Here is a 12,416-nt window from a genome sequence, read left to right on the forward strand (position 1 = left end):
AAAGTTGTCTCTTAGGTCCTTTTCAAATCTTTCCCCTCTCACCTTAAACTTATGCCCTCTAGTTCTGGATTCTCCCACCCCAGGGAAAAGACTTGCCGTATGTAAGGATACTAGTGAGAGAAGGAAATGTCTTTTTGTGGATGAGGAAGGATGCCACTTCGACTGGGACAACACATCCATCCTAGGACAAGCCAAACAGAGACACGCACGAGAATTCCTAGAAGCATGGCATTCCAACCAGAACTCTATCAACAAAAACATTGACTTTAATCCCATTTACCACCCCCGAGAAAAAGAATAGGAAATGGCATCACCATAGAAAATGATGTCACCTCAGGAAATGACATCACCAACCCAAGCAAACCTAAACACATAAATAGAAAGCGGGCTACACCACCAGTGCTTCATCCGGAGGCTCACTGAAGATGTTACCTAGTATGCTGACGAAATGTCTGAAAATGAACCTTCCAGCTCAGTGTAAAATGATATTACATGTGGAATGATAGGTGCTTTCAAAAGTTGTTTATAAATACTGATCTAATCAATTTCAAATATTCATTTGCTGCACCCACAGGCTTGTGAAAGCATTGATATATTGGTGAGTTTGTGCCAATCTGAAAGAGAACTCCTCCGGCAAGCCGCTGCTGAATCACTCCTCTCGCTAGGTGAGTGCTTTTCCATGTGGATGAGCCACACAGTAGCTAGAAGTTCGGGATTATTGGTTACAGTTTAGACCAGCTGGTCCAGTCAATGCTGCACTTGTCAGATTCATTGTGTTGCGGCAGCACCAAGGTGGTGAGTGCAGTGGGTTGACAGCTCTCCTGATGAAGCTGGGAGACAGGTACGGTAACCCCTGATGCTGCTCTTACCACCCAAAGACCAGAACCAGGAGCACTAAACTGTAAAACCTAACCGTTTCTTTTAAAACACGATACTCCCTTTTGTGCAAATCCTCCCATGATGACAAAACGAGAGACAGAGATCATGCAGGAATTGCCTGAGGTTTTCTTTAAGTTTGAATCTAGAGCCGAAGATCACTATGTCCGACTGTTTTATTGCCTTTTTTATACAGACACAAAGCAGCATAAAAATTGCATCCAACTGAGGTATGTGATTAGTGCTTCAAAATGTTCCTTTCTTTAATAAGGCAGAGAGAGTTGAAACACAGTGAGCTATTAATACTGAACTGACCTGGACCTCCTTTCCTTTTAATTATTTTTTTCCTTCACTTCATGAAATTAAAGCTAAATTAAGATTGTACCTAGGGAAACGTGGAATTGCTTCAGCATGTTCAAATTGATATAATTCTGCCACAGAATTTACATTTGGTGTGAGAATGAAACGTTATAATGTTTAAAGCGTTAACATTGCTCCAAAGTGAGTTCCTTCATGGTCAGCAGAAATAACACTTCCTTTTTACACTTTTCTTTCGTTCTCCTGTCTCCAAACACAAAAAATGTAAATTCCTGAGCCTGGCATATGGAAATCACTGAAGATAAGTCGCAATGAGCTGTATTAAATATTTCCTTCGATTTATAGAGTCATAGAGATGTACAGCATGGAAACAGACCCTTTGGTCCAACCCGTCCATGCTGACCAGATATCCCAACCCAATCTAGTTCCACCTGCCAGCACCCGGCCCATATCCCTCCATAGACCCATCCAAATGCCTCTTAAATGTTGCAATTGTACCAGCCTCCACCACTTCCTCTGGCAGCTCATTCCATACACGTACCACCCTCTGTGTGAAAAAGTTGCCCCTTAGGTCTCTTTTATATCTTTCCCCTCTCACCCTAAACCTATGCCCTCTAGTTCTGGACTCCCCGACCCCAGGGAAAAGACTTTGCCTATTTACCCTATCCATGCCCCTCAGGGATGAGGGCTTCACTAGCTAGGCCAGTGTTTATTGTGCCTCCCTAATTATCTTGGAAAGGTGTTGGCGAGCTGCTGTCTTGAACTACTGCATTCCATTTGCTGTGGATTCATCCATTCTCCTGTTAGGGAAGGCATTCCAGGATTTTGACCCAGTAACATGGAAGGAATTAACATGTAGCTTAGAGGAGAATTTTCAGGTTATGATACTCCCATGTCGGTCCTTTCAGTTAGTAGAGGTCACAGGTTTGGAAGGTCCTGGTGAAAGTGCCTTGCTGAATTGCTACAGTGAATCTCGTAGATGGTAGAAATTGCTAGCACTGTGCATCAGTGATGGAGTCTTTTGCCATCTTTATTTTAAGACTATTGACTCTGTCTCATGAGCCAACGTGTGAGGAACACAGCTAGGACTTGAAATGATAAACTTAGCTTTCAAGCTCATATCCAAACATCCAGCAAGCAGACAACCCTGAGAACAGTAGAACTATTTTTCCAACAAAATGTGGCAGTTGAAGGTTGTCACATAATGCAAATTATGCATAATATAATTTCCAATTACCCTCAACAGTATAGTCTCCAAGGGTGATGAGTGGAGATATTACCCAATAATCTACATTCTTACCAGAGGTTGTGGTATCCCTCTCAGAAGCTGGTTTCATATTGTGGCTGCTGATTACTCCCATAAGGGGAAATGACCAGCAGGAGGATTCTCGCTGCTAGTGGCAAACAATTGTTTAAAAAAAAAAGATGGAATTGCTTGCAACTGATACACTGGCTTTGTGTTGCACCATACAGATAGATCTCTTTATTTGGAAGGTGAGCTGTGTGCACCACACTAGTGTAATTGTCTTTGGACAGGTAGAATATCACGTTAGACTAGCCTGGGAGATTGTGGATGTTATCTTTCTATTGGTAGTAATAGGAAGCAGCACTGCTGCTGGTTTGGCTGCTGAATTTCCTACCAGTTGCTCTACAATTCTTGCTCATTTGCAAGTTTTCTCATTTGCGTATTCAGCCAATATCAAATGGGTAATTCATTAAGTGAATTGATTGACGGGGGGGTGGGGGGGGTCTGCTGACTCATGGTCTAGTTTGAGCTTTCCCTATTTAGTGGAGGATTACGGGATTAAAATGTTGTTGCCGGATCAAACCTGACTATATGCATTTACTGCAGGACCGCACTGCATATTCAGCTCTTCAGATCACTCATCAAGCCTATCTTCTTGTTTCTGTTCCATCAGTCTCACGTTTTATTAAATCGTTGGATTAGTCATTTCAGCAGAACTAATGTAATTTTTGTCTGTTTATCAGCTCAGAACAAAAGGATGACATTTGACTGGCATTAACATATTTAATTGTTTCTAAACTGACATCATGGTCAGTGGGCCAAATTTAGAATTTGAGTAGAATAGCTAAACCGTGCTTGCACATCTAATTTTCACAGTAGCAGTATTTTTTAAAAATAATTTATGGGATGAGGGCCTTGCTGACTAGGCCAGCATGTATTGTCCATCTCGAATTGTTAAGAGTCAACTACATTGTTGTGGTTTGGAGTCACATGTCAGCTAGACCAAGCAAGGATGGCAGTTTCCTTCCAGAAAAGGCATTACTGAATCAGATGGGTTTTTCCCTGACAATTGTTTCATGACCGTCATTAGACTCTTGATTCCAGATATTTATTGAACTCAAATTCCACCATCTGCTGTGGAGGGATTCTAACCTGGGTTCCCAGAACATTACTTGGGTCTCTGGATTAACAGTCCAGTGACAATTCCACAAGGCTAATTGCCTCCTTACTAGTGAAAGAGGTGAGGGAGTTTATCATGCAAATACCAAATATTTAAAAGTTGATGAATGTGATAACAAAATATAGGGGATCAAATGTTTATATATAAGGAGAAATGACAAAAATATCAAAATAGTAATGCTGAAAATATACAAGTTATCACTTAGTGTCATAGAGTCACAGAGATTTACAGCACAGAAAGAAACCCTTCGGTCCAACTCATTCATGCTGACCAGATATCCTAAATAAGTCTAATCCCATTTGCCAGCATTTGCCCATATAACTCTAAACCCTTCCTATTGATATACGTATTCAGATGCTTTTTAAATGCTGTAATTGTACCAGCCTCCACCATTTCCTTTGGCAGCTCATTCCATACACGCACCACCCTCCAAGTGAAAAAGTTGCCTCTTACATCTCTTTTAAATCTTTCCCCTCCCACATTAAACCTATGCCCTTTAATTTTGGACTCCCTTACCCCAGGGAAAAGACCTTGTCCATTTACCTTATCCATGCCCCTCATGATTTTATAAACCTCGATAAGGTCATCCCTCAGCCTCCAATACTCCAGGGAAAGTAGTTCTGTCTACTCATTCTTTCCCTACAGCTCAAACCCTCCAACCCTGGCAACAACCTTGTAAATCTTCTCTGAACCCTTTCAAGTTGCACAACATTGTTCCTATCGCAGGGAGACCAGAATTGGATGCAGTATTCCAACAGTGGGCCTAACCAATGTCCTGTACAGCTGCACCAATGTCCTGTACCTCCCAACTCCTGTACTCATTACACTGACCAATAAAGGAAAGCATAACAAACACTGCCTTCACTATCCTATTTACCTGTGATTCCACTTTCAAGGAACTATGAACCTGCACTCCAAGGTCTCTTTTTTCAGCAACAGTCCCCTGGACATTACCATTAAGTGTATAAGTCCTGCTCTGATTTCCTTTTCCAAAATGCAGCATCTTGCTTTTATCTAAATTAAACTCCATCTGCCACTCCTTGGTCCATCTGATCAAGGACTCATTGTACTCTGAAATAACCTTCTTCACTATCCACTACACCCCCCGATTATGGTGTCATCTGCAAACTTTCTAACCATATGTCCTATCTTCACATTCATATAAATGATGAAAAGCTGTGGACCCAGCACTGATCCTTGCAGCACTCCACTGGTCACAGACCTCCAGTCTGAAAAACAACCCTCCACCACCACACTCTGTCTTCTACCTTCGAGCCAGTTCTGTATCCAAATGGCTAGTTCTGCCTCTATTCTGTGTGATTTAACCTTGCTAACCAGTCTCCCATGGGGAACCTTGTCGAACGCCTTATTGAAGTACACATTGGATCAACTCCACTGCTCTCCCCTCACAATCCTCTTTGTTACTTCTTTAAAAAACTCAATCAAGTTCATGAGACATGATTTCCCATGCACAAAGTCATGTTAAGTATCCATAATCAGTCCTTGCCTTTCCAAATACATGTAAATTCCCTCCAACAACTTGCTCACCACCGAGGTCAGGCTCACTGGTCTATAGTTCCCTCGTGTTTCCTTACCACTTTCTTAAATAATAGCACCATGTTCGCCAACCTCCAGTCTTCTGGTACCTCACCTCTGGCTATTGGTGATACAAATATTTCAGCAAGGGGCCCAGCAATCACTTCTCTAGCTTCTAACAGAATTCTAGGGTAGACCTGATCAGGTCCCTGGGATTTATCCACCTTTATGCATTTTAAGATGTTCATCACCTCCACCTCTGTAATATGGACATTTTTCAAGATGTCACCATTTATTTCCCCAACTTCTATCTCCCATGTCCTTCTCCACAGTAAACACCTTCCCCACTCTTCTGCAGTTCACATATAGGTGGCCTTGCTGGTCCTTAAGGGGCCCTATTCTCACCCTAGTTACCTTTTCATCCTTTGGATTCTCCTTAACCCTATTTTCCAAAGCTATCTCATGTCCCCCTTTTGCCCTTATGATTTCCTTATGTATACTTCTACTGCCTTTATACTCTTCTAGGTATTCACTCCATCTCTACTGTCTTTCCCTGATATATGCTTCCTTCTTATTAGTGACCAAAATCTCAATTTCTCATCCAGGATTCCCTACACCTACCAGCCTTGCCCTTCACATCAACAGGAACACACTGTCTCTGGACTCTTGTTAACTCATGTTTGAAGGCTTCCCATTTTCCAGCAAACATCTGCCTCCAATCAGCATTTGAAAGTTCTTGCCTAGTACTGTCAAAATTGACCTTCATCCAATTTAGAACTTCAATTTTTAGATCTAGTCTATCCTTTTCCATCACTATCTTGAAACTAATAGAATTATGGTCGCGAGCCCCAAAGTACTCCCGCACTGACACCTCAGTTATCTGCCCTGCCTTATTTCCCAAGAGTAGGTCTTCTCTAGTAGGTACATCCACATACTGAATCAGAAAATTACTTCACAAATTCCTCTCCAGCCAAGCCCTTAATACTATGGCAATCTCAGACTATTTTTGGAATGTTAAGTTCCCCTACCATAACCACCCTATTATTCTTAGAGAGAACTAAGATCTCTCAATTTGTTTCTCAATTTCACGCTAACTGTTGGGGAATCTACAGAACTGTCCCTTTCTTATTTCTCAGTACCACCCAAATAACTTCCTTAGATGTATTCCCAGGAATATTTTCCCTGAATACAGTCATAATGTTATCCCTAATCAAAAACGCCACTCCCCCTCCTCTCTTGCCTCCCTTTCTGTCCTTCCTGTAGCATTTGTATCCTGGAACATTAAGCTGCCAGTCCTGCCCATCCCTGAGCCATGTTTCAGTAATTGCTATGATACCCCAGTCCCATGTTCCTAACCATGCCCTGAGTTCATCTGCCTTCCCTTTTAGGCCTCTTGCATTGAAATAAATGCAGTTTAATTTATCATCCTCTGCTTTGTTCCTGTGTGCCCTGACTGTTTCACTTACTGTTTTTCCCAGCTGTACCAGACTCAGACTGATCTCATTCCTCACTATCTCCCTCGGTCCTACCACCTTCCCCTTCCTAGTTTACATCGTCCTGAGCAGCTCTAGCAAATCTCACCTCCAGAACATTAGCCCCCTTCCATTTCAGGTGCAATCTGTCCTTCCTGTACAGGTCACTTATACTCAAGAAGAGATTCCAATGATCCAAAAATGTGATTCGTTCTCTCCTACACCAGCTCTTCATCCATACATTCATCTGCTCTGTCTTCCTAATCCTACTCTCACTAGCTCGTGGCATAGGGAGTAATCCAGATATTACCACCCTTGAGGACTTAGATTTTAGCTTCCTGCCTAACTTCCTATATTCCCTGCTCAGAATCTCATCCTTTTCACTTCCTATGCCGTTAGCTCCAATGTGTACACCGACCTCCTGCTGGTACATGGATTTCAGTGAGGCATTTCTTAAGGTTCCCCATGGTAGGCAGATGGAGAATGTGCAGTCGCATGGGGTCCAGGGTGTACTAGCTAGATGGATAGAAAACTGGCTGGGCAACAGGAGTCAAAGCGTAATAGTGGAAGGGAGGTTCTCAAAATGGAGAACTGTGACCAGTGATATTCCACAGGGATCCGTGCTGAGACTACTATTGCTTGTGATGTACATAAAAGATTTGGACGAAGGTATAGGTGATGTGATTAGCAAGTTTGCAGATGACACTAAGTTTGGTGGAGTAGCAGATAGTGAAGGGGACTGTTGGACAATACAGCAGAATATAGACAGATTGGAGAGTTGGGCAGAGAAATGGCAGATGGAGTTCAATCTGGGCAAATGCGATGTGATACATTTTGGAAGATCCAATTCAAGACCGAACTATACAGGAAATGGAAAAGTCCTGAGGAAAAATAAAGAGAAATCTGGGTGTTATACCCTGAAGGTGGCAATGCACCCCAGGTCAACAAGGCAGACGGTGTGCTTTCCTTCATCAGTTTGGGTATTGAGTACAAGAGTTGACAGGTCATTTTACAGTTGTAGAAGACTTTGGTTCGGCCACATTTGGAATACTGCGTACAGTTCTGTCACTACATTACCAAAAGGATGTGGATGCTTTGGAGAGGGGGCAGAGGAGGTTCACTAGGATGTTGCTGGGTATGGACGGTGCTAGTTCTGAAGAAATGTTGAGTAGGTTAGGATTATTTTCATTAGAAAGACAGAGGTTGAGGGTAGACCTGATTTAGGTCTATAAAATCAGGGTAGATAGCAAGAAGCTTTTTACAAGAGTGGGAGACTCAATTACTAAGGGTCACAAGTTCAAAATGAGAGGGGAAAACTTTAGGGATAAATGTATGGAAAGTTCTTTATGCAGAGGTTGGTGGGTGCCTGGAATGCGTTGCCAGCGGAGGTGGTAGAGGTGCACACGTTGGCATCATTTAAGATGATTCTACACAGATGCAAGAATGGGCAGGGAGCAAAGGGATACAGACCCTTAGAAAATAGACAGCAGCTTTTGATAAAGGATATGGATCGGCGCAGGCTTAGAGGGGCGAAGGGCCTGTTTCTGTGCTGTAATTTTCTTTGTTCTTTATCTCTCCCCTTTGAGAATATACTGCACCTTCTCTGAGATACCTTTGATCCTGGATCCAGGGAAGTGACACACCATTCTGAAGTCTTGCCGTCAGCTGCAAAATAGTCCATTTGCATTTCAAACTAGACAGTCCCCTGTCATAGTTGATAGCTTGGAATCTAGTATACCCCTTATTACATTAGAGCCAGTCTTGGTACCAGAAACCTGGCTGTTTGTGCTATACTCCCCTGCGAGTTCATCACACCCTACATTTTTCAAAACAGTATACTTGTTTGAGATGGGGTTAGCCATAGGTGACTCCCGCACTGCCTGCCTCCCTCTCCTACCTTTCCTGAAGGTAACCCATCTACCTGACTGTATCTGTGGTTTATCTCCCTCCCTCCCTGCAACTGCCATCCATCACATCCCCTAGCTCCTGTAAATTCCTCATTATCTCTAACTGCTGCTCCAATCGATCCATGCAATCCGATAGTATTCGCAACCAAAGACATTTCCTGCAGACATAATCATTGGTAAAGTGGAAACTCTCCCTAATTTCCCACATCCGACAGGAAAAGCACATCATTCTCCTAAAGGCCATCTTTGCACCTTAACAGTTTACAGATCCGGAAAATAGTACCTATGTTTTTATATTTTTGAAGTTTACTCAAAAGACTGATCTCAATAACAACATACCACTATGTTACATTTTAAAAAGCCACGTAGCTGCTCCTCTGCTGTGAGCTTCCACACACAAGTTTCTCCATAGTCAGTGATGTTTATTTTCTTTAAACGAACTCCTATGTGCAGAGATACTTGAACCCAGACAGCAGAGTGAGCAGTTGTGCAGGTTACTGCTGGGTCAGAACCTGGGTGTAGGTTGCTTTCTCCTTATGAATCACTAACCATGTGGTCACTGTCTTTGTCCCTCTCATCCTCCTTTTTAAAGTGCCTTTGTTTTGATCTATTTTTTCCCCAAAGTTCCAAAACAGTGCAACAGATAAAACGGTAATTATTGCTCCTAGAATTCAAGGCAATCAGCTCCAACACTGAAAATGCCTCAACAAAGGAGCGATTCTTACAGCCACAATCTTTTCCCCATCCTCCATCTTGAGAGTAGAGTGTGAATTTTGGAATAGAAAGTGAATCTTGTTTGGCTTGCTTCATGAGTGTAAAGTGGCAAAACAAGGGTCAATTTCAGGGACTAATAACCCATGATATGCCCTGAAACATGAATTCATCTTGATATTTGTACAAGCCATACTTCAGACATCCATGATGCACATCTGAAACTGATGTTAGACCCTTATGTATTTAAATGAGGAGGCTATCACCTAATTTAGGCCCCCTTTTGAAAATGAGCTAACAATGAACAGAGCAAGAGATTAACCTGCTTGGCTCGAGATTCTCCAGCAGTCTCTGCAGCAGAAGTTGTGACCACACCACTAAAAGCAGTGTATTGAAAAACTATGTTTCTGGAGATCCCATTGCAGCAAGACGGTTCCTTTCCATTCCTGAGACTGTGGCATTCCCAGTTTCCTAATTCTCTCTGGGTCTTACCTTTGAGAAGCTGTCGATATTCATCATAAAATGGGTGAACTGTCTGTGAATCTGCAATGAAAAACTGGAGTTGCCCCAGGTAATATTATTGAGAAGTGAGGCTCAATCTTTGATTAGTTTCAAGCCTCTTAGTTGATCCAATAAATAGCACTCACTGAAAATAAGACTGAAAGGAATGTCTGCACTATTAAGTTGTAGCTGAAAAATGTGTTGCTGGTAAAGTGCAGCAGGTCAGGCAGCATCCAAGGATCAGGAGAATCGACATTTCAGGCGTAAGTCCTTCTTCAGGAGCCCTGAAGAAGGGCTTATGACCGAAACATTGATTCTCCTGCTCCTTGGATGCTGCCTGACCTGCTGTGCTTTTCCAGCAACACATTTTTCAGCGCTGATCTCCAGCATCTGCAGTCCTCACTTTCTCCACTATTAAGTTGTAGTTTCCTTTATTTGGAAAAATGTCAATGGTGTGAACAGTGGAAGGCTTTGGTATTGAGGAAAGGCGAGAGAAAGTGGAGCTCTTTTCAGGGATTTGGGTTGAAAAGGTTACAAGCAGAGGATTTTGTTCAGATAAATCCAGAAAAATCAATTTCCATGGCTCAGAGCTTAAGTTGAAAACAATCACTAGAAGAGAGAGAGGAGAGTGGTTAGGAAGTGTTCTTTTGTGCAGGGGGTTTCTAGAATATTAGAATGGTGTACCAAAAGAGGAGCCAGAATCCAGAATAAAGGGAAATTCTACACTCTATGGAGAAGGTAATGGGCTCTTGTTGTACAACTCCTAACAGAACACAACGGTGAAATGCTCTTGTTGTAAACTAAAATTCAATGAAATTATGATCCATCGTGCAAATTTCAGTCATTGTGATGTTCGCTATATTAAAAATGTGTGTACAAAACTGCCACAACCTAATTGTAATCTCATCATTCTCATCTCCCACAATTCTTCCCTTCCCAGGAGAAGAAGGCTGCTTGGCTTATGAGCAGTTGGACAAAGTCCCTCAGGATATGGTGCAACTTGCAGGAAGACGAGGAAATGCAGTCAGCACTGCCTTTTAAAAGGGAACGCTGCACCACACTTCAGTATTACAACCTGCCCATGTGGATGGAAGTTGCACAAACTCTGCATTGAGGGTGAAAGATGCTAGTGGCAATGTCCAGGAGAACCAGAACTGCTCACTCTGAATCAAACACCTTTCACTTGGCAGTTTGCCTTCCCCAACAATAGTCATCATCCAAAGAGGAAACAAATGAATCAATGAGTTATTTCATTCAAACATTTTACCAAAGTTGTTCAAACTCCACGGAAATCACTTTATTTTGTGTTAATTTATTTAGAATTAAGTGAAATGTTTTAACTACTGAATTTCCCATTTCTTATCGTTTTTTTGAGATCACACTGGCATTACATTTTTTTTAATTTGCACATTTTTGACTTGAGTTATCAGGGTACGCCATGTATATAGTGCAGCTCTGGTTAATATATTCTTACTTTCTTTTAGCTTTCTGCTGTCCCATGGCCATGTTTTGGCCAAATGGGTGAAACAAAAGCCAAAAAGATACTGGGTCTGTAAGAAAGGTGAGTGCTGTGCAATTGGGAGTGGCCCTTTAAAGTTTGCATCCATGTCAGATGCAATGTTTCAGCCACTAGGATTTAGAAGCAAAAAAAATTCTACAGACGATGACAATCATCACCTGAATAATGCAGTACCTATAGATCTTGTATGTGTTTCATGCTTAAAATACTCTTCCTACAAAGCACGATCTCTCCTCCAAATATGTTGTACATGAAGCTGAAAGGTTGGTCTCAATATATGCCAGAGATGATAGATTTAAGAGTGTGAGACTGTGGTACTAATTTATAAAATATTCAGATCTGGGTTTACCTGCAGAATGTCAGAACAAACAAAGACTGAGAGTTACATCACCTACAAATGAATAGGTGCAGTTATTAAAGAGGCATATCTCTGGCTCAGATACTATGTTGTAACTAGTCTGTTTGAAATTTCAATTTCCTTGCCTTGTCTTTCGGAGGAAAAAAACATCAAGTTCTTTGTTTATCTAGGTGGCATTTTTAAAATAAAATTTCAAGTATGCATTTTGTCCTTCTTACAACATCTTCATTGCTGAGGGAAAAAGTCACGGAGCTGTTCACAGAAATTTTCAAGGCCTCTGAGTACAGAGTTTATCCTGGTGGCCTGGAGGATTGCAAATGTAACACCATTGTTTCAGAAAGAGGAAATGATAACTTTGGAAACTACAGATCTGTCATTTTGACATCAAGAGTGGGAAAACTGATGAAGGCCATAATATGGGATATTTTGAATATTCACTTAAGAGAAAGATAATACTAAACCATCAACATGGCTTTGTCAAGGGCATGTTTGTTGGCAAATTAAAAATATTTGGGATCGATGGGTCCTTCCTTGGCAGCATGGATTAGAAGTTAGCTAAAAGATAGGAAATAGAAGGTAGGTATAGATGGGCTTTTTTCAGTTTGAAGATGAGTTGAAAATGGTGTTCCCCAGGGATTGGTGTTGGGACCTTTGCTGTTTCTTATTTATATAAATGATTTGGAGATGGGCATAGAGGGCAAAATCTGTACATCTGCAAATGATATTAAGCGAGGGTGAGTAGTGAGTTGTGAGGATGATGCTGAACAGCAGGGCATTGGCAAGTTGGCAAAA

General features: G+C 41.8%; 1 protein-coding gene across 5 annotated transcripts in view; it reads left to right on the forward strand.

The window, feature by feature from the left end:
• ripor2 (RHO family interacting cell polarization regulator 2) overlaps positions 1 to 11,827 on the forward strand; it is a 256,355-nt gene extending 244,528 nt beyond the window's left edge. For all 5 annotated transcript variants that reach the window (XM_043719080.2, XM_043719084.2, XM_043719081.2 and 2 more), the window contains 2 exons: positions 575 to 665; positions 10,688 to 11,827. In XM_043719080.2, coding sequence (XP_043575015.2) covers positions 575 to 665; positions 10,688 to 10,788 — 192 coding nt within the window. In that variant the 3' untranslated portion in view covers positions 10,789 to 11,827. The remainder of the gene's footprint in view (positions 1 to 574; positions 666 to 10,687) is intronic.
• Positions 11,828 to 12,416: the final 589 nt, after the last annotated feature.

Source organism: Chiloscyllium plagiosum, unplaced genomic scaffold (genome assembly GCF_037043375.1).
Source record: "Chiloscyllium plagiosum isolate Xiang-an unplaced genomic scaffold, Cpla_swu_hap1 HiC_scaffold_34, whole genome shotgun sequence".
NCBI classification, from domain to species: domain Eukaryota; kingdom Metazoa; phylum Chordata; class Chondrichthyes; order Orectolobiformes; family Hemiscylliidae; genus Chiloscyllium; species Chiloscyllium plagiosum.